General features: G+C 46.3%; 2 protein-coding genes across 6 annotated transcripts in view; one reads left to right on the top strand and one right to left on the bottom strand.

Moving 5' to 3' along the window:
- Nucleotides 1-14,506, top strand: part of psda (pleckstrin and Sec7 domain containing a) — a 21,013-nt gene extending 6,507 nt beyond the window's left edge. The window contains exons 5-16 of the mRNA XM_047028893.1: nt 963-1,154; nt 1,326-1,406; nt 1,503-1,615; nt 1,849-1,907; nt 2,269-2,358; nt 7,456-7,499; nt 10,413-10,603; nt 10,777-10,847; nt 10,934-11,091; nt 11,318-11,462; nt 11,732-11,875; nt 12,151-14,506. Coding sequence (XP_046884849.1) covers nt 963-1,154; nt 1,326-1,406; nt 1,503-1,615; nt 1,849-1,907; nt 2,269-2,358; nt 7,456-7,499; nt 10,413-10,603; nt 10,777-10,847; nt 10,934-11,091; nt 11,318-11,462; nt 11,732-11,875; nt 12,151-12,444 — 1,582 coding nt within the window. The 3' untranslated portion in view covers nt 12,445-14,506. The remainder of the gene's footprint in view (nt 1-962; nt 1,155-1,325; nt 1,407-1,502; nt 1,616-1,848; nt 1,908-2,268; nt 2,359-7,455; nt 7,500-10,412; nt 10,604-10,776; nt 10,848-10,933; nt 11,092-11,317; nt 11,463-11,731; nt 11,876-12,150) is intronic.
- Nucleotides 14,507-24,640, bottom strand: nfkb2 (nuclear factor of kappa light polypeptide gene enhancer in B-cells 2 (p49/p100)). 5 transcript variants are annotated; one of them, XM_047028895.1, is made up of 24 exons: nt 24,416-24,640; nt 23,787-23,870; nt 22,106-22,148; nt 21,851-21,923; nt 21,559-21,599; nt 21,038-21,136; nt 20,656-20,807; nt 20,215-20,327; nt 19,726-19,884; nt 19,523-19,627; nt 19,309-19,397; nt 19,057-19,195; nt 18,689-18,832; nt 18,348-18,524; nt 18,020-18,161; nt 17,789-17,903; nt 17,414-17,621; nt 16,961-17,130; nt 16,718-16,820; nt 16,329-16,537; nt 16,136-16,217; nt 15,790-15,956; nt 15,545-15,656; nt 14,507-15,446 (listed from the first exon to the last, which is right to left on the bottom strand). In XM_047028895.1, exons 2-24 carry the CDS (start codon nt 23,801-23,803, stop codon nt 15,370-15,372), a joined length of 2,736 nt encoding a protein of 911 aa, XP_046884851.1. In that variant the 5' UTR covers nt 23,804-23,870; nt 24,416-24,640; the 3' UTR covers nt 14,507-15,369. The 5 variants fall into 5 exon arrangements, with proteins under 5 accessions (XP_046884851.1, XP_046884853.1, XP_046884854.1 ...); XM_047028897.1 differs by having other exon boundaries at nt 21,851-21,920; nt 24,416-24,634; XM_047028898.1 differs by lacking the exons at nt 23,787-23,870; nt 24,416-24,640 and adding an exon at nt 22,313-22,813.

Genomic DNA, 24,640 nt, shown 5'->3' with positions numbered 1-24,640 from the left:
TTTAGCCAGTCAATAAATAAAGAGACTCTTATCAGGGGTCATGTTCAACTTTGGTGACACTTGATAGGTTAAACTGGGTGTCTATTTTTATTGACTATGTGTAGCATATATACGATGTTGTATATGAAGTGGTTGTAAGGAAGTACATGAATGATAGGGGATCTGTAGAAACGAGGACTATAAATGGGGTAGTAGCACCTGCTAGCTCGCATGTTACTGACCACATTAGCACTAACGAGAACACTTGTTCCGCTTGTTCAACAGCAAAGATGTACTTGATGTACTGTTCTCTGTGACCTACAAAACCTAGTACTTTAGTCACATTATTTCACATGTTTTATATATGTACAATACGTTATACCTGCTAAATGTTTCATTCAATGATTAAGTAGTTGGTTAGCTTTCATCCATGCATGGTAACTCACTGAGAAACATCTCACTTGTGCAAGGTATGCCAAAATCCAGTGAATACAAAAAAGAATCCGAAAATCCGAAAGTGTAGTGAACTGAAGGGGAACCGTGCCATGCTGTTACTGAGTGGTCCGTGTCTCCTAGTCCTGTGATGTACCATGCTGTTACTGAGTGGTCAGTGTGTCCTGGTCCTGTGCTATGCTGTTACTGAGTGGTCCGTGTCTCCTGGTCCTGTGCCATGCTGTTACTGAGTGGTCCGTGTGTCCTGGTCCTGTGCTGTGCCATGCTGTTACTGAGTGGTCCGTGTCTCCTGGTCCTGTGCTGTGCCATGCTGTTACTGAGTGGTCCGTGTGTCCTGGTCCTGTGCTGTGCCATGCTGTTACTGAGTGGTCCGTGTCTCCTGGTCCTGTGCTGTGCCATGCTGTTACTGAGTGGTCCGTGTCTCCTGGTCCTGTGCTGTGCCATGCTGTTACTGAGTGGTCCGTGTCTCCTGGTCCTGTGCTGTGCCATGCTATTACTGAGTGGTCCGTGTCTCCTGGTCCTGTGCCCAGGGAGAAGCCGGGCCACCGGGCCCCAGACCCCTTCCCCCAGCAGGATGTTGGAGAGCGCCTGGCCCAAGCCAGTTCAGAGACCCTGACCAACGGGAACACGGCTGACCTGCAGGCGGCCAAACGCCTCGCCAAACGCCTCTACAACCTGGACGGCTTCAGGAAGTCTGACGTGGCACGACACCTCAGCAAGAAGTGAGCGCACACAAATTTGAGCCCACAATCTTTGGAGACCTTCTATTTGTGTGTGTGTGTGTGTTCTCATGTTTCTGTGTATTTTTTTTGTATCTGTGAAATGAGTGTCATCCCACCAGTGTTTAGCTAAACCCTTATTTCAATTATTCGAATGTTTGTTTGTTTCTACAGTAACGAATTCAGCAAAATGGTAGCAGAGGAGTATCTCCGTTACTTTAACTTCACAGGACTAACCATTGACCAGGCCCTCAGGTTGGTTACCTAAATATGTACATTAGGACATAGAACTACTCCACACTATGAATACTGTATTCTCCCGCTAAGCTTCTGTGTGTTTTCTGGCGTCAGAGCTTTCTTAAAGGAGTTTGCCCTCATGGGAGAGACACAGGAGAGAGAGCGAGTCCTAGCCCACTTCTCAAGCAGATACCTTCAATGCAACCCCAACGCAATCCCATCTGAAGGTACGCTACAACAGAATGGACTGTGTGCGACGGAATCACTTAATAGAACCCGACCGCCCTGTTTTAGCCCTGCTGGTGGACGCAGGAGCGTTGGTGTGCGTGTGTCTGAAGATTTCCTCAAATGCTCTTCAAAAAAGCTGTTTTAATATTGTCCACTGTGAGGCACTCTCTCACTCTCCATCCACTGGAGGGGCTGAAGTTGAACGTGTCCCTGTGTCTGTTCCCTCCTCCAGACAGTGTGCACACTCTGACTTGTGCGTTGATGCTGCTCAACACAGACTTGCATGGGCATGTGAGTACACAAAGTATGGCAGGCTGGATATGTACACCCAGGTCTCATGGCATCATAGGTAACACGTGATATGCACGGCAGTAAGCCAGGGGTGTGCCCACAGGCTGACAGCAATTGGTAGATTGACATGTCGTCATAGGTTCGTACTTGCTAACATTCTAACAGGTTGCTAATACCAGTCAAATACTGAGTTCAAACAATTTGTGTGTTTTTTGTTTTTTTTAACCCAAGTAGAAACCTATGTGGCAAAAAAGTTTGCCCCTTTGGTCTTGGCAGCACTCACATACACTTGGAGATTCATGAGTGGTTTCTTTGAGTATATTTGAACAATTCTTTCTTGTGTTTTGGTCTTTGCCTGTAGAACATCGGGAAGAAGATGTCCTGCCTTCAGTTCATCACCAACCTGGAAGGCCTGAACGATGGCAAGGATTTCCCCAAAGAACTTCTCAAGGTCTGTGGCGAGTCACACCAAGTGCAGTACAACACACACAAACACTGACGCACGCACACAAACACGTAAACACACATGGGTCTTTATTATTCGATTGTAAGGGTCGCTTTGTGAACCGCTCTGTGTCTGAACGTGTTCAATACGCGCACGGATGTTGAGCACCCTGAGCCAACAAGGACGTACACACTCTCTCTCTCTCTTTCGCTCTCTCTCTCTCTCTCTCTCTCTCTCTCTCTCTGTCTCTCTCTCTCCCGCCCTCTCACCTGGTGCCTCGCTCCTGTGAACACCATCACCTCCTGCTCCCTTGTTTAGATCTGGCCTTCCCCTCTCTCCCCTTTACACTCCCTAACCATAGTCTGTCCTTCCATATTGTATCACCCGGTATAACTTAATGTTTATTTATACTGCTCTTTTTCAAATTAAAGATCAACCCCCCTCTGGGTCTCTCACTTCCTCTCTGACTCTCTTTCATGCCTTATTGTGTGTGGATGTATGTGTGTGTTTTCCATCTCACTCTGTGGGAGAGTCGTTAGACTCAGATCTACCCAACAGCAGTAGCAGGAATACTGGCTGTAACAGCAGTAGCAGTAATACTGGCTGGAACAGCAGTAGCAGTAATACTGGCTGTAACAGTAGTAGCAATTATACTGGCTGTAACAGCAGTAGCAGTAATACAGTACTGGCTGTAACAGCAGTAGCAGTAATACTGGCTGTAACAGCAGTAGCAGTACTGGCTGTAACAGCAGTAGCAGTAATACTGGCTGTAACAGCAGTAGCTGTAATACTGGCTGTAACAGCAGTAGCAGTAATACTGGCTGTAACAGCAGTAGCAGTAATACTGGCTGTAACAGCAGTAGCAGTAATACTGGCTGTAACAGCAGTAGCAGACCTAGCTGTAACAGCAGTAGCAGTAATACTGGCTGTAACAGCGGTAGCAGTAGTACTGGCTGTAACAGCAGTAACAGTAATACTGGCTGAAACAGCAGTAGCAGTAATAATAGCATTAGCTACAGAAACATTAGCAGCAGTAACAGTAGAAACAGAAGCAGCCTTAATAGCAGCCCACAACGCAGGCTGTTTGTCTCCTCAGGCTTTCAATGTAAACTATTCATATCAGACATCCGCTCAGCTCTGCGTGTTCCACAAACAAGAACGTTCTGTTGGCATTTTCCTTCCCTTAACTCCCTTGAAATGTTTGCTTACTTCCTGTTTGTCCGTCTGTCCATGCGCCTGTCCATACCGTATGTAACGATTTGGATTCCAGGGGATATTAAAGCACTCTGAGAGATTATATACAATCAACAGGTGTGGGTGTGTTTGCGTGTGTGTATGTGTGTTCATGCAGAGGGGGGGGTACAGTGGGGCAGGGCTCATGTGGTCAATTACTGGCGCCGGGTGAGAGGGAGGACAGGGCTCTCAGTGAATAGGACTGTGGCTCCCACACGACCCCCTACTGAGATGAGCGTTTTGTCACGGTATTATCATAAAGGCGTTTGAAATCGCTCTCTGTCTCCCTCTCTATCTCACTTGCTTGCACCCTCCTCCTCTCTCCCCACATGCGCACACACACACACACACACACACACACACACACACACACACACACACACACTCTCTCTCTCTCCCTCTTGCATTCCTCCCTCTCCCCTTTTATTCCCCCTCTTCTCGCTGCTTCTTTCTCTTCTGTCCTCCCCTTTCTCCCCTCTCTCTCCCGCTCTGTCCTTACTTCTCTCCATCTCCACCCCCCGCGTCAGTGAGTTCTCTCTGAGTAATACAGCCTGTGTCTCTTGGGTGGGAATTATGCAGGCTATGATAATGTGGACAGTGTGGTCTGGTGTTACTGTGTTTCTTCACATGTGTCAAGGGCATGATTCTCGCTCACTGTGCAACACATGAAAATGCCCAGTACACTGTATACTCTCACATTGCCACTGGCAAAGAGAAGTTATTCTTATCAGTACAGTGTTTTGATAACTGTGCTTGGTACTTTTGGATTTTGAAAAGTGCATTTAATGTGATGCAGATATTCACGGTGTAGAAATAAATGCATTGCCTTCTAGGTGTGATCGATGGTCTCCAAATGATTTCCCAGAAATATTTACTTGGAACTGAAAGGACTGGAGTATTTTCAGACACATTGTGATTGCTTCCTTACATATTCTGGTCAGATTTGCTACCCCATCCCATCAAATCAACAAATACATATAAGGAATATACTTTTAAGGAAATAAGGAATACATAAGGAATTTGCAGTTTGGTTATTCGGTGATTCCGTTTTTTGATATGAGGTCATATCCTGTCTAGGTAAACCCATCAGAGCTTTAGCTCCTGGTACACTGTGATAAGGTAGCTGCTGCTTTTTATTTTGGTCTGAATGAAATAGCACCTCTGTCTGTGGACTGGCCAGACTGTGACAGACTATCTCTCCTAGACAGACCATCTTCCCTGGCTCACGTATGTGTGTGTGTGTGTGTGTGTGTGTCCATGAGAGTCTGTGGGATTTATGGGATGGTGTCCTGTGCCACTGTCTCCTAGCAATATAAACAGTCAGGTGACAGTGCTTGGAGACAGGACTGAAAGAAAGAGGTCATGTTTGAGTAAAGCTAGTCTCCACAGCTACTGAGCAAAGCACTGATACTTACAGGATGTCACCTTGTCTGTCTGACAGAGATAGAAAGAGACAGGTGCACCATACGTTTAATGGTGATTCATCACTGATTCATTTTGTTAGTCATTGTCAAACTAATATCACCTTAACCCCTCTGAGTGACATGGGTTTGAACTTCATCTGGAATTACTTCTGGCTATTACCTGATTGATGGAAGCTCAGCCAAGTGGATTATTTGCTGTAATATCCTTAAAATGTTGATTTATGTTATAAATTCATCCCATTTAGAAATATTTTAGGTTCTACGTGCAGTAAAGAATATAGTTCACTCTTTTCCAGATTGCTAAATATGGTATTAAATACATCTTTGGCTGCAATCGCAGAGTCTAAATTGAAGCATAGACAGAGGAACAAGGGACTGGGTTTAAGAAATGCTTATAGGGAGCTGTGTGATTGACACTTTGAGGAGGGAGGGATAAGAGCTAAAACATGGATCAGGATTCGCTGCTCAGGCAGAGAGAAATGCGCATTGAGAGAGAGAGTGAGAAAGGAGAGGGAGAGAGAGAAGAGAGGGAGGGAGTTGTTTTGTCATTGCAATTCGGTTCATCTTTCAAGCAGCTGCACGCCATGAATAAGAGGTATCTCCAGGTATTTTTGTAAAGATTCTAACAGAAGGGAGGGAGAGACACACAGGCTATTTTCATCACAAAAGAGAGGGATTTTCGGGAGCGAGAGAAAAGGGGTCCAGGCGCGAGCGGAGCCAACGTAAGTGGATGTGGAGGAACCGTTTCAGAAGTTTCTGGACCCCGGACGATCTTGGAATACAGACAGTGAACCGAGAAGCGAGTGGAAAAGAATAGAGAGACAGAACTAGGGACTTCTACTCGTCCTTCCAGGGGTCTGAGAACCCTGCTATTGTCGAGGGGAGCAACAGGATAAACAGTACCCAGTCTCTCACCGCTCTCTCTGTCTCTCTCTCTCTTTTTATCCTGCTCACCTGCTCCTCTCGGCCTCCATCTGTATTTACTGCCTGGGATGAGATCCCGGGGTAGGATGTGTTGTGACGTCAGCTGGAGGGGCCTCTCATAGAGTTTTTGTGTGTGTGTGTGTGTGTGAAACTCTGTGCGCCCAGACGCGTGCACTAGATTGCACGGAGCTGCTTCGTACTGGACTCTTAGAGCTCCGTCGTTTCAAGTGAACGTTTTCATTCTTTGGACTTTTTCAGTTTGTTGTTCAACTGTTGGCGTGTGTGTATCAGATGGTGCGTGGGCGCGCGGAGGTAGTCCCGAAAGGATCACAGGTTGTTGGTGGATCTCTAGTGCGTACTTCATCAGAGACTATGTGCTTCATGAATGTACAAACAGCTAGACGACGGGGTTTGGCGTTAGTGTGAAAACCATCAACACTGCCAGATATCACAGCTACAGGAACACAAGGGGACGCCAAGTTCCCCAGAAAACGTGGTGACAACAGATTCCTCATCACACCATATTTGATGTGACAGTCCTAGCAAAGCATGTCGCCTACATAGGGGCGCATTCTTGAGAAGACTGATTTGTTAACACAAAATGTGAGTTTTGACACGGAATGGGCACTGAATTAATTCCAGTGGCACAGAACAGTTTTCTTCCATGCATAATGAATACTACAAGATCCATAATGCATCAGCTGGGGTTCCCGTTGAGACCCATGTGACCCTCTCCCGAGTTTACTCAAAAGTCCTTCAAACTGACTACAACTTCCAGCCTAGATAGGGTACATCCCTCTACCTGCCTGGACAGTAAAACACCTCATCCCATCTCAGCCATCTGTGTCCAGTCCGTCTCTCTGTATCTTCTCTGCACCTCAGAATATCTCAATTCTTGAAATCAACAGAAGACATAAAAAGAAGTTGTATATAAAATAAAAACAATTGGGAACTTTTCTTCACTTAGTCCTCGTCCAAGAAGCCCTATCTCACTGGGCCCCGCTCCTATTGGCCTGTCAGCATGATTGGCGTGAACAGCATCCACTCGACGGGCCGAATGCGCTCCCGCTCTCTTTGCTCGGTGCGCTCTGGGCGGGACTTCAGAGTGATGGACCCCTTCCGGTACCCCCGCGCCCCGCGCTCTCGCTCTCTCAAACCCATGGCGTTCCCCGACCTGCTGGGCAAGACCCAGGATGGACAAAACCACCCACAGGCCCGCAAGAAGAAGGTACCGCCTTCACCGCCAGCCCTCGGCTGACTGGAGCCATCTGCATGTTCTGATTGGCACACTACAGGGCATCAACAATTATCCTTTCATTGGCTGCTTGTGTCATCCCATCTGGTTAGGGTGACTGGATGAATCACCAAACTGTGTCTTGCTATGATGTAGGACATTGTGATGTTGTTTGAGGTTGTTTGGGTCAGGTCGCCATTATTTTTCATCACACACACACACACACACATACATACTGTCCACACACACCCACAGAGTTTGACCGTGTTTTCTTCTTGTCGTCTCCAGGCCTTATACAACTCCATCAAGAATGAGAAGCTCCAGTGGACTATGTAAGTACAGCATACTTTGCGCACGAGTTATTCGTTTTCACCGTAATGGGTCTCCTCTGGGGACGTTTAGTCTGGACGCTGTACAGACAGCTCCAACAGCTGCCCCACACGAGAAAGCGTACGCCAGGCCAAGAAAATCCATGAGGTGATTGAATAGGCCATGGAGGCACTTGTTAACGGTAATCAACCAGTCTGCCCTCAGCTACTCAGACCGTCCTGTCTGCAGGCCCCAGTAGTCTGGGCCAGAGAGGAGACCAAGTGCCAAGGGCTGCTATTCTGGACCTGGCCTTCATGCTGCCCTGAGCCCCTAATTTAAGACTTTGGTTCGCCAGACTTTGTTGCCATGGATACATGTCCCTGTTTGTCTTTCGGTAATTACAGGTCGACGTCTTACTCAGATTCTTAAGCACACGGGCACGCATGGGTGTACGTGCACGTACATGCACGCACGCACGCACACACACACACACACACACACACACACACACACACACATACACAAGGCCTTCCAGGATTATTTCTTATTTTTTGGGGGGGGGGGGGGTTCTATAGATTGTGTCTCTCTTTTTCTCTTCCTCTGTCTTGCTCATTTGCACTCTCTCTCTCTCTCTCTTTCTTTCTTGCTCTCTCTCTGTCTCTCTCCATCTCCTGAAGGGGTGCAGTGGGAGCACCATCTGCTCTCTCATTCTCTTTAACTTTGCACCACTGCTTTAATCTTAGCCTGTCCCGCCATTCCCCATGCTCCTTGGTGCTCCTCCGTTCTCCCTCTCTCTCTCTCTCTCTCTCTCTCTCTCTCTCTCTCTCTCTCTCTCTCTCTCTCTCTCTCTCTCTCTCTCTCTCCTTGCCTCTTTCGCTCCACCTCTTTTCTCTGCTCCTCTCTGTTGTTCTCTTATCCACGTTCTAGGTCTTGTTCTCAGCTTCCTGGTCTGGCTCCTGTTTCCCCTTTTTAAATCCCTTTTTTTTTATTTCCCTCCAACATTCTCTTCTTTATTTTTTTTTCACTGTCGTTATCAAACGTCGTTTGATTTTTGGATTCTCTGCATGTCTTTTCCTCATCCATCTGTCTTTTAAATCTCCATCCTCCTCTCCTCTTCACCACTTGCCTTTGTGGATTCAGAGAGGGCTAGCAGTTACTTAGCAACAGCTGAGTGCTATGATGTAGTGTACAGTATGTGCCAACGGACTTGTCCACTCACCGTACAGTACATTACCGTGTAGCCGTATTGACCGACACAAGTCGCTGATGCTTGTGCCTGAAAAGTTTGATCTAGGCTGGGTTCTTTGAAAGCCAAATTACACTGACGGAATCTCATAACAGAGAGTAATGCCTGGTGTGCACCTTTTGATCACTTGTACCTTCGACTATGTGCTTCATTGTCAAATCGACGTCGGCTGAGACAAGATACAGGAAGGAACACAAAAGAAAGAAAAGAGGTAGAGAGACCAAGTTGAAGTTAGTGAGGAAGAGTAAGTAGCTTTGAAGATAAAGATCTCTCGGGTCCTGGCCAGCATCACACAGAGAGCGTTAGACAGCACGGCACACACAGCTGTCACGGCAGGAGACAGGCAGACCAGTGGGAGGCTGTGTGTGTGTGTATGTGTGTGTGCGCGCGTGTGTGTTTCTGAAGCCACCGCAGTCAGACACAGGTTGTAGGATGTCTCTCTTCCGCTGATGTGTGAACCTGGCCCTCGAAGAGTTTGAGAAACCAAGACAGTGTCCCTTCATCTGAGGAAGTACCCGTTGTGTGTGTGTGTTTTTGTTTGCGTGCACTCTCCGTACACACAACAGCATAGATGCGTGGGTATGCTGAAGCGCAAAGCCCTTCGAGGGTTCTGATTTTGTGGATGTGGAGAGGGCGCTTTCGCAGGGAGACGGAGGTGGACACGGCAGCATGACGCAGAACGAGCCCTCCCCCACTGACAACCAGCCATTTAGAGCTCATTTATTACTGAGTGTGTTTATGGATCCAGCTGGTTTAGCCTCTTTTCTTTGTTAATACCCGTCCTGGGAACGTTACCTAAGCACAGTAGAGTTGGTGAGAGTCAGAGCGTTTTACCACGTAGCGTGAACCTGAGGTTAGACCTTACTTCCTTTCGCGGCAGAGCCGATTTCTAGAAGTGTCGTGTTATGAAGAACTGACTGATACTGTGTGTTACTGGAAGAGAGTACGTGGATATGCGTTTGCATTTCAGTGAAGCCTGTCAGAGTGTATTGTTCCAGGGAGTGGGTTCTGTTTCAAGTGAGAGCCGAGCTGTGATTGGCCCGTGAGACGATGGTTAGTCAGCTGAGGCCTGTTGGGACATGACTCCTCTCAGCGTGGGTGAGGGACAGCCGGTGACCCGTTCTAGCAACTGGACTGTGACATCTAAAGAGCTCACGCCAGAGAGCCAAGTTGAGTGGCAGGAAAACGCTACGCCTACCTCGAAGCTAAGAGGAAGACTGATACTAGTGTTCACATGCAGAGGGGGGAGTACCCACTTAAGTGAAGGCTCCTGATGTACACTAGTGTAGAAGGATAAATGGATAAGGAGGATGTGAATTTGGGTCATGGACTGTATGAAGACAGTCTCGTTAGTTCATCTTAAGGGGAAAGGCTGTGGGTCTGTGGGAATTGAAAAGACTGGCATTGATATTTGCTGCCAAAGTCTATGATACAAGCTCCTAACTAGGACAAATGCTGGTCTGAGTCTACCTACGTACACTTAGTAATATGTGTTGTATGATGCATGTGTGTATATGTACAAATTCGAGGTTGACAACTGTCAAGAGACATTTCTCTTTTGCTGTTAACATTTTATTGTTTACCTGTACATTTATATGGGAAAACGGTGTTGGTGAAATCTGAATCTCATGCTATACCAAAGTGCATTGAGATGAGATGGATTATGAATATAACGAACTTGTCTCCATAGTGACGAAGAGGAGCTCCGGAAGTCCTTCTCTGAGTTGGCGGACGTGCGTACCGACTCCGCCTCCCACACGATGAGGCGAGTCGGCAGCGGGGGGAACTCCCTGGTGGGCGTGGCCCAGCAGTCCGACGCCGTTCTCTATAAGAGCGGCTTCCTGGTGCGGAAGGTCCATGCAGACTCTGACGGCAAGAAAAGTACGCCCTCCCCCTACCTGGCAGTATCACATACTGAAGGCTTATCAGACACAATGCCTGCATTCTATGTCTGTATGCTGTGTATAGATTCATTTATCAGTCATTTATATTATAAAGTAAAAGGAATTTCCTCACTGGTTGAGCCTCACTGATCATTCGTGATTTGTTTTCAGCTCCACGGGGTAGGAGAGGATGGAAAACCTTTTACCTCACACTAAAGGGACTAGTCCTTTACCTACAAAAGGTAAAAAACGCGAAACCTCCTTTTCACCCAACCCATGCGCCGATTGGCCGCTCGTGACAGTGTCTCGTCCTCTGATTGGCCTGCAGGGGGAGTACTCGCCGGACAGGCAACTGACAGACGAGGACCTGAAGAACGCCGTTTCCATCCACCACTCTCTGGCCATGAGGGCCACTGACTACAGCAAGAGGCCCAACGTCTTCTACCTGCGCACTGCAGACTGGAGGGTCTTCCTCTTCCAGGCTCCGTCAGTCTCCTCATGCACACAAACAGCCTGCTGATTACTACCTCATTGAGTTATTATGACCCAGACTCCATAGTGGTACTCAGCGAGATGATTGCAAACATAGTTGTGCCATTTTGACCAAATGATACGAGCCAAGTGATTATTTGTGCGTGCAGAATTATGCAAATCGTGTGGCCGCCATTTCGTTATTTGCATCCAATGAATATCCTTCTGTTCTCTGTCGCAGTAATGCCGAGCAGATGCAGTCCTGGATCACGCGCATTAACATCGTGGCGGCCATGTTCTCAGCGCCACCTTTCCCAGCAGCCATTGGTTCCCAGAAGAGGTTCAGTCGCCCACTGCTGCCCGGCTCCAACACAAAGCTCTCCCAGGTACACTACACTACCCAGAAACCCACTTTCACACAAAACATGCTCTTTTGGATCAGTCGTTTATTTGAAAATAAACAAAACGTTATTATACATTTTTTACATAATACTAGATTTTTTTTTACACAAGGAATTTATGTAAAAATAAAGTGTTTCATTTATGATACAGTAAAGTACAAGGGTCTAAAGTACAAGTAGTGGAACTCAGTAGAACATTGGTCCTTGGAGATCTCAGTTGTAAAAGGACAAATGTATCTGGTGTGTGGTCACAGGAGGAACAGGGGAAATCTCACGAGACACGTTTCCGAGCCATCTCCTCTGAGCTAACTGAATTAACCGACGTCCCTTTTGACAAGAAGGTCAAAGGTCGAGAGCTGGAGGAACACAAACAACGCGGGGAGTACCTGGCGTTTGAGGTGAGATACTAACAGCCGAGGTGAATGAGTTTACACAGCTCTGTTGACTGAAATACAAAATTGTAATCGGCCTCCAGTATGGAACCGCTAAGCTAACTGTAGGGAGAATGCAAATGAATGATACTCTTCAGTGCTTGGTGATGGGCAGCTTTGCCAATGTCGGCATACACTGCTAATTGGTCTGGCTACCGTTTACGGAATCCTATTTACGGTACATAATAGACATCAAATACTCTCCCTTTCTATCTCCCCCTGTGCCTTTGTGTCCTGTTCAGAAAACCCGGTATGGGACGTACGCCATGTTACTGAGAGCCAAGATCCGCAGCGGGGAGGAAGACCTGTCTGCCTTCGAGGCTCAGCTCTTTGACGAAGGGGTTCTCCAGAGGGCCCACTCCATGCCCACGGTGGCCCAGCGGAGCAGCGGCAGCCAGGCCAGCCGCACCAGGGAGGGGGCCAGTAGAGCCAGCTCCAGTGCTAGCAACGCTGCCTCCGGAGGGAGCTCCAAGAAGGGCAGCAAGCGTTCAGACCCCCAGAGACACAGCAGCTACAAACAGGCTGTGAAGCAGTAAGACTGGCGTGGAGGGTGTGTTTGTGTGTGTGTGGGAGTCAGGGGAGGACTGGCTGGTACAGAATGCTGTATGTACTGGAGACTCTGTGATGCGGGAGGTGGTTAGGCCCCCCCCCCTCCCCTCCAGTTCCCTGTACGAGTCTTTTCTGAGTCCCATGACTTGTAAATGAGATGGAGGGAGGAAGGGTGTACAGTATGGAGGACCTACTGCATGCTTCTCGTCTCTGAAACCATTTGCACTTGGTGGCACAGAACAGTGCAATCATGGGAATAATGAACATCAATCTGTCCCCTTGGTCTGCCACATGTGACTTCGGTCTTGTTATGAATACAGTACGTATCTAAAATATTCTGCTGGAATACTCTTTTGGACCAAATTATTGTGTATAGCATAAATTGAAATATGAATGTATTTTGAAAGTTGTTGAAGTTCCGCGGGGTAACACAGGATGGAAGATCTTGTTTTGTCCAAATATAGTGAAGTAGTTCAATACATTTGTATATAAAAGCTTTACAGACCCACCTCTGTCAACTATATTAGACACTGAGTTGCCCTGCCGACAGGGTCTGACAGACAGAGCCAGAGCTGCATCAGCCCATCAAACTGTTGCCATGGAGACTAAGCTGAGCCCATTTCCGTGTCAGAAACCTGAATAAACCAGCATGCCAGGACCTCACCCACCCACAGTGCATCTGCGAGGCCCTAGAACAAAACATTCACCAGACAGCATGTTACAAGTCAACTAGACATACAGTACACATGCATTTTAGTTTTGTTACAGTGACCATTCTCTTGGTTAATGTCATTTATAAAAAAAATACTTTACACAATAATACATTTTTGAGTGGTTAGTCACTCGACTGAGCAGATGATAATTAATAGATTAACCACACGTGTTATCAGTTGGATTCATCACAGAGGGTCGCAAACAACAAACATCAAAGACTCTTCAGTTTGAATCATTCAAAGGCTTGAAAGTGAAAAAAGTCTTATTTTTTTAATTACCAACTTCAAAGTATGGTTTCATTTTTGCAATAGCTTATTTGACAGATTACATACCGTTCTATATTCGACTACTGGAAACAATTTGGTTAACTAAAGGAAGTGACTCACATGGTGGTTGACTGAATGTTAGCATCACACGTGCGGTTCCAAGGGAATGCACATCATCAGTGAACAGAACAGTCCTGAGTGTTGAAAGAGCATTGCCTACACATCCATTATAATGTTTTTATACATTAACGTAATGCTATGACGTAATGCTATGGTCTGTTGATATTGTCGTAAATGACCAAGTATACCATCCACCGACAATCAAATATTTAAAATGTGAGCAATGCGAGATAATGCCACTAGGTGATGCTATACTACAGGAGAACGATGCCAATTGGTTTCGGGAGTTTTGGGCTATTTGACTGGATGTGGGTCGAGAGCAAAAGTGAAGGTATTTTACTAGAAGTACAACTGTTGTAATACATAATCAATTAGTCCAAATATACTCCACCTCCATGTTGACTCCCAACGCGGTAAGAAAAACAAGTGAAGGAAACTACTGTCTGTGCAGCATTGGCAAGCACTGTACCTCCACAGGGACCAGGCTGGTGGGATACAGGCTGCCATGCAGACAGTACGAAGCACTGCTGGCTGTCTTCTACAAATGGTGTAAATATACTCATTCTACAGAGCCATAGACAGTAGACCAAGAAGTTACAGTTTTCAATCTCACGGAGCACAGGGGATGTACGAGTGTGTTAAATAACTGGATACACTTCATCCCCTGTGCACTTTCATGTTTGGACAGAGCTGTGCGGCGAGAGGTTTAAACTATCTATTTTTGTGCTGTCAGTCTAGAATGGCATTTTTCTGTATGTATTCCACTTAATTGTGTTTCTGTACATGATTCTATAGATCTGCTCCATCATAATGTACCTTGTTTTTGTCATCCTCCATGGTTAGGCTGTACATACTGTCAATAATATGGTGGGATGTTTCTCTCAAATATATACTAAATGGTTTGTATCTTTTGGAGGCATAGAAGAAAAATAAACACATTTTGAAAGCATTCCCTGTGAAGTATTATGAGTAAAATCCTTTTTATTTCAAAATCATAGACATGATAAAAACAACATTCAAAGACGCCTGGTTGAAGTTTATGCAAGATCACTCTTCCTGTCAGTCCGTCCTTTGTATTGCACAGATGACACAAATGACACAATGTGATTCTGGCTGAAGAGAAAGCGTGCTATTTCGTTGAGGAGGCCTAAACTGGCTAGTGACACAGTCGATCCGGCTCTCTCACGACTGCATGACAAGCTCTACCACGAAAACCCACAGAAGGATTTCCCTTGCGGAAAAAGGCATCGTTAAAAACACACAAACACGCCACCCTCTTCGGTTCTAGGGCTGTCATATTTGGTAAGATCAGAAACCAAACGAATACACAGTATTAGTAAAATATTCACAGCCTATAAATATGAAGTGCTCGATCATTCCATGAGAACATTTGCGCAGAACATGGATGAAGAATGTATTCTACTGATACTAGTGAGTTGTGTACGGTACAGCTGAGTACATCTGAGCACCGTCCTCTCCTAGACAACAAAGCAAGGCATGGCACAAGTTGTTTTCTTCCATTCAGCGGAACAATAAGCCACTTGGACACTACAGAGGGCAACAGAACAGGGCACTACACAGCAAGCTGCCATGTTCTATGTAGTCATGACGATGGCATAGGTCTTTAGATATTCCAAACATATCCTACATTGTACAGTCCTGTCATCCAGACACCAGCACTGATGTTCCCAGTCAATTGCAATGGACTGCAAAATTCATATGACTGTCAACCATAGCAAGTGTCCCCAAGCTGAGAACGACACCTAAAAAGGTTCCCAAGATCATTTTCAACTCTCTTCCTTGTCCTGGTGATTAGGGATTGGCCATGGCTGGCTCCTCCATCTCCTGATTCATTGGTTGACTACCGAAACCGCTGTCTACTGTGCTATCTGATTGGGCAAAACAAAACAGGTTGAGTATAAACCAGGAACCAAATCTGGTCAATGGACAATATTATGCGTTTGACAGGAAGTGATCAGTTCAGTACCTGTGCTTTGTTTATCAACTCTCAGCTCAGCTTGTCTCAGTAGCCGGACTCCATCAGTCAAACCCATAGACTGGAGAGCATCCACCAGCCCCTCAATTGGACCTCCACCCAACTAGAAACACACACACACACACACATACACATACACACACGGGGAGGAAACATGTGAGCTCACCCACTTCTCAGGAAACCGTGGTCAACCTCTCACGCAAAGGTTGCATCCTGTCGGCGTGCGGCGCACACACCTTGTAATTCTGCAGCAGGTTGTGGCACGGCGAGGGGCTCTCCTGGTACAGGTGTGCCAGTGTGAGCATGCCCAGCCTCTCTGCCAGCTGCCTCCAGGGCACGTCACCCACGCTGAGGATCTCACACAGCTTAGCCAGTGTCTCCTCGTCCAGAGCCTGACTCTCTCCTGCACAGAGGACAAGCGAAAGATCCTAGTTCAGATACCTGGAGAAATGCCTGGCACGGAACCGAGGGGAGATTCCCCCCAGAGAGCCTGTAGCTGGGGAAAGTCCTTCTGCATCGAGGCAACTGAGGGAAAAGAAGCGACGGCAGAAAGAAAAGATAGGCAGAAGGGTGTAGTCTCACCTTCTTTACTCGTGGACGGAGGTGTCTTGATGTTGTGTTGGCTGGGCTTGGGGCTCTGTCTCGATTCCAGAAGGGTTCTCACCTGGGGCACAGAAACACGGCACTGTCAAATAGCAGTGCAAACGGTCCATTCTAGAATACGCATGTCTGGAATCGGATTGAATGCCCCTTGGATTTGCTCCGTGTGTCTCACCTTACGACATTTGGCCAGGTCCAAGGGCGTGTGTCCGGTGGCTGGTCTCTTGCGGGTGTTCACAAGCTTTCTCTCGGGCGAGAGCGTCTGTGATGTCGCCTCTGCCTGTCCTCCACTTCCTCTCTCTCGTTCGTCCTCTTCCTGTTCTTCGTCCGAGGAAGACGAGCTGGAGAAGAGAGGCTCATCGTTTTCCAGGTTCTTGTCAGCACCTGAGGACATAGAAAACAAGGTTTATATTCTACATTTGTTTCATTCAAGCTAGTCTCTACAGTTATGGGTTGGTGTTCATGTTGTGCTTGTCCACGCATGTCATACACAAACAGTAGACTTTTAGTAAGAACAAATCCACTTGAATGTGTGTGTGTGATGGTAAGTGTGTGAGGCGTTACCCGCGGCGACGAGCATGGAGCAGAGGATGGGGGAGCCCAGGCTGGCCGCAAGGTGGAGAGGGGTATTCCCTCCAAACGTGCACATGTTCACATCTGCCTTTAGCTGGAGAACAAAGGAGACGAGGTGAGTATGTGTGTGTGTGTGCGTGCAACAGTGTGTAAGGGTGTGTTTTATTGTGGAAGAGTATGATCGATGAAATGAATGTTATGAATGTCAGGGGAATTGGGTGATTCTACACCTACATCTGTGATTAGACTGCAGGCCACTTTGAAGAGATTTTCCCTGACGGCCAGGTGGAGGGCGGAGCATCCACTCTTTTGCTCTGGGGCATTGATCTTAGCCCCGCCCTCGACCAACAGACGCAGGCAGCGCTCTCCTCCCTTCTTCACAGCAAGGTGGAGAGGGTGCAGACCTTAAAGAAGGACAGAAGTAGACAGAGAGAGAGACAGAGACAGAGACAGACAGAGAGAGAGACAGAGACAGACAGAGAGAGACAGACAGAGACAGAGCGTAAGCCTTTGTCTATGAAGTTTTAACCGACAGTATATCAATATTTCGTATTTTAAGTCAGTATTCAATGAGTATAAAGGGGATTACAAAGGACTACGCAGTGCTAGAGTTATAAAACACAGTTTTTCGACACAATACAACCCATAACTAGGTACGAAATTTAGACGCCGCTTTCATCCCCTCACCGTGGTAGTCGGCCATGTTGACCAGGTGGGCGTAGCGTTGGCCCAGGTGCCCCAGCAGGACGCGGAGGCAGACGTCGTCCGCGGCCAGCGCAGCCAGGTGGAGGGGGGTGCGACCGTCCAGATCCAGCAGGGTGGGGTCAGCCCCCGCTCTGAGAAGCACCTCCACCACCTTGGGCTGCCTGGTGATCACAGCCAGGTGGAGAGGACTCTGGAGAACAGAACGGAAACACGCACTTGAGACACGAGTAAATCAAACGGGAGAACCGTGCCGGGTATTTAACCTCGTCGTAGAAACATGCAACTCGCTGAGTGAATGCTGTCGAGAGGGTGTGCCGGTATTGGCAGCCTTTGAGCTTTGTTCTGGGGGTGTGTTACCTGGTTGAGGTGGTTGGGTCTGTTGATAATCTCGTGCTGCTGGGTGCGGAGGATAGTGTGAATCAGCTGCTGAATCACTGCGGTCTGCTGGTGAATGATCGCCAAGTGCAAAGGCCTGCGGGTAGGCATAACACACTCAATCAGCACCTGAAACCAAGACAAACCCTTCCGAATCCCACGGCCCGATGTTAAAGGGCGTCAAAGGGAGCACTGCGGAGAGGATCGACTCACGTGTCGCCGTTCTCGTCCTGGACTCCACATAGGTGTCTCTGCATTGCCAGAAGGACCCGCACGTCCCCGGTGCTGCAGTACTGGAGCAGTGCTCCTGCGGTCTGCCTGGCTGTCTGACTGGCCCTGCTCTGTAGAGAGGCAGCTGGACACAAAACAACAAGGCTGTAACAACAAAATCCGTCCGTAATCACTTTAACATCTTATATGTTCGATGCCTCAGATACTTCAGATGCTTTATTCCGTTTTGTGTCAGGAACTGGGAACACCGTACAGTATGTTTGAGTAGAATCAGTGACGACTAGTCTCTGTATCCTCCAGGCATACATACCTATCTGGAAGAGTTGCCTTTGTAGTGGTAGGCCTGTCTGCCCAGCCGTCTGTCCCCCCTGCTGCTGGTTCGCCCCTGCCTGTGGGGCGGGGCCGGACATTTGGGTCCCTCCTCCGAAGCCTCCAAACCCACCTCCATAGAAGCCTCCTCCATTGATCTGATGATTGAACTGGAAGCCTGCCCAATGGAAACGATGATGAGTACAATCCCTGTGTCACTGAGGTGACTTACGGTCGCGATCCGTGTTTTGACATACAACATTTGTCATGTAGAAAAGGTCTAATTCACGCTCATCGAACTTGCAGTGAGATAGCATTGTCGTGTACAGCCGTGTGCCCTACCTCCTCCTCCTCCTCCAGCGCCACCTCCAAATCCCCCAGCTCCTCCCCTTCCTTGTGGCCAGTTCCCGCCCAGAGACCCGCCTCTTCCTGGATCATAGGGGTGTGGCAGAGGCTTCTGCTTTTTCCTCTGAACCTCTTCTTTGTCTGAAACAAAGACCGAAAGAAATCGGAAAAGAGGGGGTGGGAGAGAAAAAAAAATTGTGATTCCAAAAGTGCCTGGTTTCTGCTCATTTGATAGGTTTCTTTCGAAAAACCCAAATATGCTTCGAGTAGGAGGCACCTGCCCGCGTTTCCACTGAGAAAACCCCGCAGCCCGGCCTTTTCATCTTGAGTCATTCGACTCAAACATCCCCACAGCCGTGGCTCACCTTGGTCCTGGGGCTTGTAGGTGAACTGTTTGGGGTCGCTGCAGTCTCCCCCCTTCTTCCTCTTCAGCTGCAGGAACACGGTGACGGGACGCTCAATCTCTGTGCTGTGGTACTGCGGCGTTTTGAATACAATGGCGTACTGTGCAGAGGAAAAACACGCGTCGAAGTGATGTCATTAAGAGGGAACGAGCCAAATCGATGACAAATCCCGTTTAATCATCCACACACGCACGCGCCCCAGTCAGTCTGTACCTGTTTGTGAACATCGGTTGGGGAGAAGTCCCCAAAGGCCTCCCAGCCCCCTTCCTCTTCCTCCTCATAAAAACGAATCTCAATATCATCTGGATGGCAGAATAGGCATGGTCAATGTAACATGACGGTTTACGTATCAGTGAAATCATTCAATTAGTGCAAACATGGCTACACCAATTTACGTATTACTAGTGGATAGGAGACGGTCCCTCACCTTTCTGGACCTTGTCACACAGCAGGAATATCTCATCTCCTCCCATCACTGAGCCACAGGTCTTGTCCATGCGGGAGATCTTCAGATTGGAGGCGTTGGGCGATTCTACAATGAGCATAATAATGAATTAGTTTTCTGTTTTGTTTTGTCAAACATGAACTTTGAGAGGTAATTCATAAGGACACGAGTTGATGTTCACTCACTGCTGTCATAGATGGGGTTGGAGACCACAGGCTTCAGGGCCCTAGAGAATCCCCCGTTGCTGTCCTGGAGGTAGGCTGTGAACATTAACCTTACAATGTTCAGGTCCATAGCTTTGCCCAGCTCCTTGGCTTCTTTTGTTATGGCCTGTTCCTCTTGATCTGTTTGAGACGAGTGGACAAGGTGAGTTTTAATACAACACAGTCTTTGGCTCGATTATTTTGAGAACTGTTGAAAATCGGCAGGTGTATCGCTCGGGACCCAAAGACGCAACGTGTTGCATGTGAAGTAGTTTCGATGAGCGGTTTCCTACAAACAAACACGATTGCTGCCATGTCGAGCTGCGCTAAGCATTGGCAACCATGAATCGCGCGAGACGCCAACAGCTTGCACTAAGATCTTCAACCAGACTCTTTCTTTCTGAACTTGTCTGATTCGATTCTCCTCAAGTTGATGGGAGGTTTGCGCGCCCTCCGAGGCTGGGCTCTCACCTGTGATGTGGTTGTGCTGGCCTTTCTGTCTCTTCTTCTCTTCTCTGAGTCTCTTGACCAACATCTCCACCACCCCTCTCTTGGTAACATGCAGGATGCCCAGGTTACTGAACCTACAGAGGGAGGGAGAAAGGGAAATGGATTCATAAAAATCGACGTTCACGTTCTACTCTACCATCTGTATATGTCGCACATACTGGCAGTGGTGTCAAGTTATAAACTGGAAAAACAATTATGTCATAGCTATAATGCTTTTGAAAATTCCAAGGCAACCGTTTCAGTGCAAATCCGTAGCGAGTAACAATAATAAGATTAGAACAGCTATGGCTTTTATTTATTCAACTCTTTAATGTTCTGTGATTTAATTTAAAATATATATATATATTTTTTTAATGACAGCAAAGTGTTGTCAGTCCGCGACAAAGAAAGGTTGGTACTAACGAGGCAGTGAGTTCGTTGGGGCCCACGTCCACCGTGCATGTTCCGCTCTCAGAGCAGTGTCTCCCCACCAGACTGTGGGCATGAACACGGGGAGGGTCTGAGTGCGTCACCAGCTGCACCTCCACCCTGGCATGGCCAACATAGTTATTCACCTGGAAAGGAGAGGGAGAGGTTAGAATACCTCTCACATGAATCATTACAAAGATAATAACATTAAAAATGATACTCAAAAGTATCAAAAGTCTAAAACTCAAAAATAATGATTTTTTAAATATCTCATTGGGCAGATAGCATGGTATCTGCCTTCATAATGAGACATCTAGCTGTCAGAGAATTCAAACCACAAACAGCTGAAAGAACAACAGTTGGTCCTGTCTCTTACCTTAACAGTAGGGTAGGTTCTCCTGTTCCTCTCACTAGAGGCCCCAGGCAGCCCTCCATGAGATGGCCCCTCACACTCATAGCGGAATCTGAATCCTCTCTACACACACACGCAAACACACACACACACACACACACACACACACACACACACACACACACAAGGATGTCAGTGAATAATCCCCTAATACTAGCACTGCCTGTTACAGAAACAGTAACTTCCTACATCCAGGACTTTCCAGCGTGTCATGTGCAAACACCAAAACACCAGACAGAAGCAGGGCACACTGCCACCTTAACATGATTTCTACTATAAGTTACGAGAGGATTTCGTAAGCTTTTACTAAACTAAGGTTCGGTATTAAGGTACAAACTTTGAATGCATATACTATGCAAATCATTTTGTAGTTTCACTATGAGAAGACGGAAGCATGTATTTTTGGGCTTTGTGCAAATATTTGAGCAGAGGCTGAAATACAATATTAGATCATTTCATCCAGCACAAAGAAATTGTGGGCTTACTTGTTTGGGCTCCTCGATGATTTGAATGTAGGGTCCATGAGCTGAAATACACAAATTTACTCTCAATCCTACTGTGAAAGGAAGTTCATTTTATGACTTGTTTTTATGCACACCGCACACTTGACACCAATAGGGTTTTTTGCCATTAAATCCATCACTGATATCTTTAACACATGGATTAGCACAACGTGTTAAAGACACCAGTATTTTTTTTTCTCACACTTGCCACAATCTAGCGATAACGTAAACATTCTAACAAAAACAAAGTGAGTGAAAGGTCATGTGAACGTACCTGTTTCAGGGATGTAAGGTTCAATCTTGATGTCCACAGGAGGCATGAGGTCGTACGGTAAATTCATGAACTGCTGAGATTAGACATGTTTTGAACCATTTTCAAAGGCTTTCATTAAATGTATTTCTGACGATTGTGTTCTTTAATTTTCATATTGTTGAAAGCAAATGTTTTTCAAACTATTCTGATGAACAGAATACCTTCCACACCTGAATCAAAACATGTCTCACAAACATTTTACACAAAGCAGCTTACCTCATTTTCAAATATTTTCATGTTGTACTGACTGTCATCCATCCTATAATGAAAACAAATAAATTGAAAACACAAATTAAACTGGATACCTAACCCACTTTAACCTTCCCACCGCGAACAAGCCTGTCAATTTCACATAAACCTGCATTACCATGCTGAGCTACTTGAACACAGGAAGCTGTTTACTGTTCTCACTGCATGACCAACCTGAGTCACTCCGAGTCCTCTGTCTTTCCACTTGAAAGAATACTAAAACAACATGTACGTAAACCTTTAGTTATACTCCCGACTGAAACAGTAGTTTCACTTTCACAAAACTACAGTGGTCGTGAACAAGGAAGGCTGTTCTGATCTCTTCTTCTCTCTCTTTCACTCAGTCCCCCCTCCCTCTTCTACTCACTCGAGTCACTTCCAGGAAGTAGGGCAGGAAAAAAACAGAAAGGAAAGCCCCCAAAATACCAGCTCAGTGCTGCCGCTGATGTCAGAGTGTCACAGTACACCAATCCAATACAGGTCTGTGAGAGCCAATAGCATCGCTCTGTTTCCATCGTCTTAATACGGGAGACTCTCCCTGCCCTCAGGCTTTTTAATCATTATTATTTTCGGTCAGATTCCGTTCTTACCTGGGTTGCAAGCATTGATATAATAAAAGTGTCTGAAACTGAAAACTGGCATGAAATGAGGAACATTAGAATAAAACTCCTTGCTCGATTTAAGGGACGCCCCCCCCCCCCCCCCTCTCCCCCAACTGGGAGGTTTGATTAAAAATAGTGTTTTCATCTGAATAATACGGAATGTCCCTGTACCAAGAGGGTTGCCCCTATTCTAATATCATCTACCAGTGCAGCATCCATGCATTTACGATCTGGAAGTGCTTACAGAAATGTACAAATACACTTAATCATAAGACAGCTATGAGCACCTAAGGGGGAAATTTGTGTGATTTTTACCTTCAGGTTTTCTGTGTCTTCTAGTAAACTACAAGCCATGAAAACCCCCAAGTGAGTGTACAGGTGAGATGTAGCGTAAGGGAAAGCAAGGTATCAGTTCCATTGTTGGAACTTTATATGGTAATTTAACATGAACAACTCAACACTAGTAACACTGGATCTGAATAGACTTGATAACAAATGATTGTGTCATATTCAATATATCTAAACTATGATATGACATTAATGAGATGCTGTGTATCATATGCAGTATTGGTAAACACGCTATGGTTAACTACATTTGGGCCACAGGCCCTTCAGCATCAAGCTCTGTCACCTTTTTGGGGGGGGAATCTTATGGACGTGCCAGTAGTCACATCTTTGTGACACAGACTTAAAGTAACTGGATGTTTCACAGGAGAAGTTGCCATATGAGACAAGTTGAGCTCCTTTAGATTGGAATAAAAAGGTATGTTGACTAAGCCTGTCTGAATCTCCATTTTCAAGCCAGAGGTAACAGCCTCATCAAGCACATCCCGTTTGGTTAGTCCTTGGCAGTGGGCACTGCTTGCCACAACTGAAGGCAATACAAACCAAGCTCAAGTTGGTGCCTCTAGTGTTATTCATCTTAACAGGAAATTAGTCCTATTAGACACTACAGCCCCAGTCTTTCTACCATCTATAAAAGGATGGAGAATATGCCGACCAACGTTGCCAGACCAAACTGCATAACAAGAAAGGACAATACATACCTCAGTGCGCCAGACATGGTGGCTGTTAATGGATCATATGCATCAATGAGGAAGGTGATGATAAGGATGGTCAGTGTACACTTCCTGTGAAAAAAGGTTAAGAATATAAATTGTCTTTCTTGTTTTCTATCTTTCTACTATGCATGTATGACGCTAATCATCTTCATAATATCCACAGCCCATCCCTCTCTAAGATATCAAGGCTTTAAGCATCCCACTTGGAGTGACTGTATCTAAACAGATCCGCTGACTATTATGGGAATTTCCAGGCTATGTACAGGCTTTATATTTACAGCCAAACTATGTTTTTAGCCACTTATCATCAAAAACCTATAATGACAATGTGAAGCGTAGACTTGTATTTCTCCCTAAATTCAAAATGTTATTTGTTGCCATGCTTGCATATAAATAATTTTGATATTCTGCAAACCTTGGTAATTTTATTATACAAAAAGTGTAGCCCACGTAGACTAGTTACATGTATTTCTTATCACTCTTTCCTATTGCCTCACTCTCATATGTACAATTAAATTGAATTAAAGCTGATGCAATTATTTATAGTAACGAAGCGTGCCACGAGTGTATGCGGCTTGTTGTGACACTATAATACAGAAACTTAAGTTATTTACCTTGATGTTTGTCGCCTCTGAATGACCCTTGTGTACCGAACACTGCTTCGGTTTATTTATCTAGGAAAGTGGAAAGGTGTACTTCCAAACCAGGATTACAGCACTAAAAGTTCAGTGACCAGAATTTGTTCCATGTATTTCCCCATCGATAAAACATTTGTGTTGATTTCGTCCTATTGGTTCTAAAACTTACCGTCGTTCAAGTTGGCTGGAAAGCCCCGGAGT

The sequence above is a fragment of the Hypomesus transpacificus genome, chromosome 11 (genome assembly GCF_021917145.1).
Source record: "Hypomesus transpacificus isolate Combined female chromosome 11, fHypTra1, whole genome shotgun sequence".
In the NCBI taxonomy this organism is placed as follows: domain Eukaryota; kingdom Metazoa; phylum Chordata; class Actinopteri; order Osmeriformes; family Osmeridae; genus Hypomesus; species Hypomesus transpacificus.
Note: the sequence above shows the minus strand (reverse complement) of the source record. Positions and strands in the feature narration are given on the sequence as shown.

Bases quoted from the DNA above. Each gene is read 5' to 3' on its own strand.
- nfkb2 (XM_047028895.1), bottom strand. The intron at 19,885-20,214 runs GTGAGAGCCCAG...CGTCTCAAACAG, and splicing joins CCAGCACAACCACATCACAG to ATCAAGAGGAACAGGCCATA. The intron at 15,447-15,544 runs GTACTGAACTGA...TTGCCCAATCAG, and splicing joins AGTTGATAAACAAAGCACAG to ATAGCACAGTAGACAGCGGT.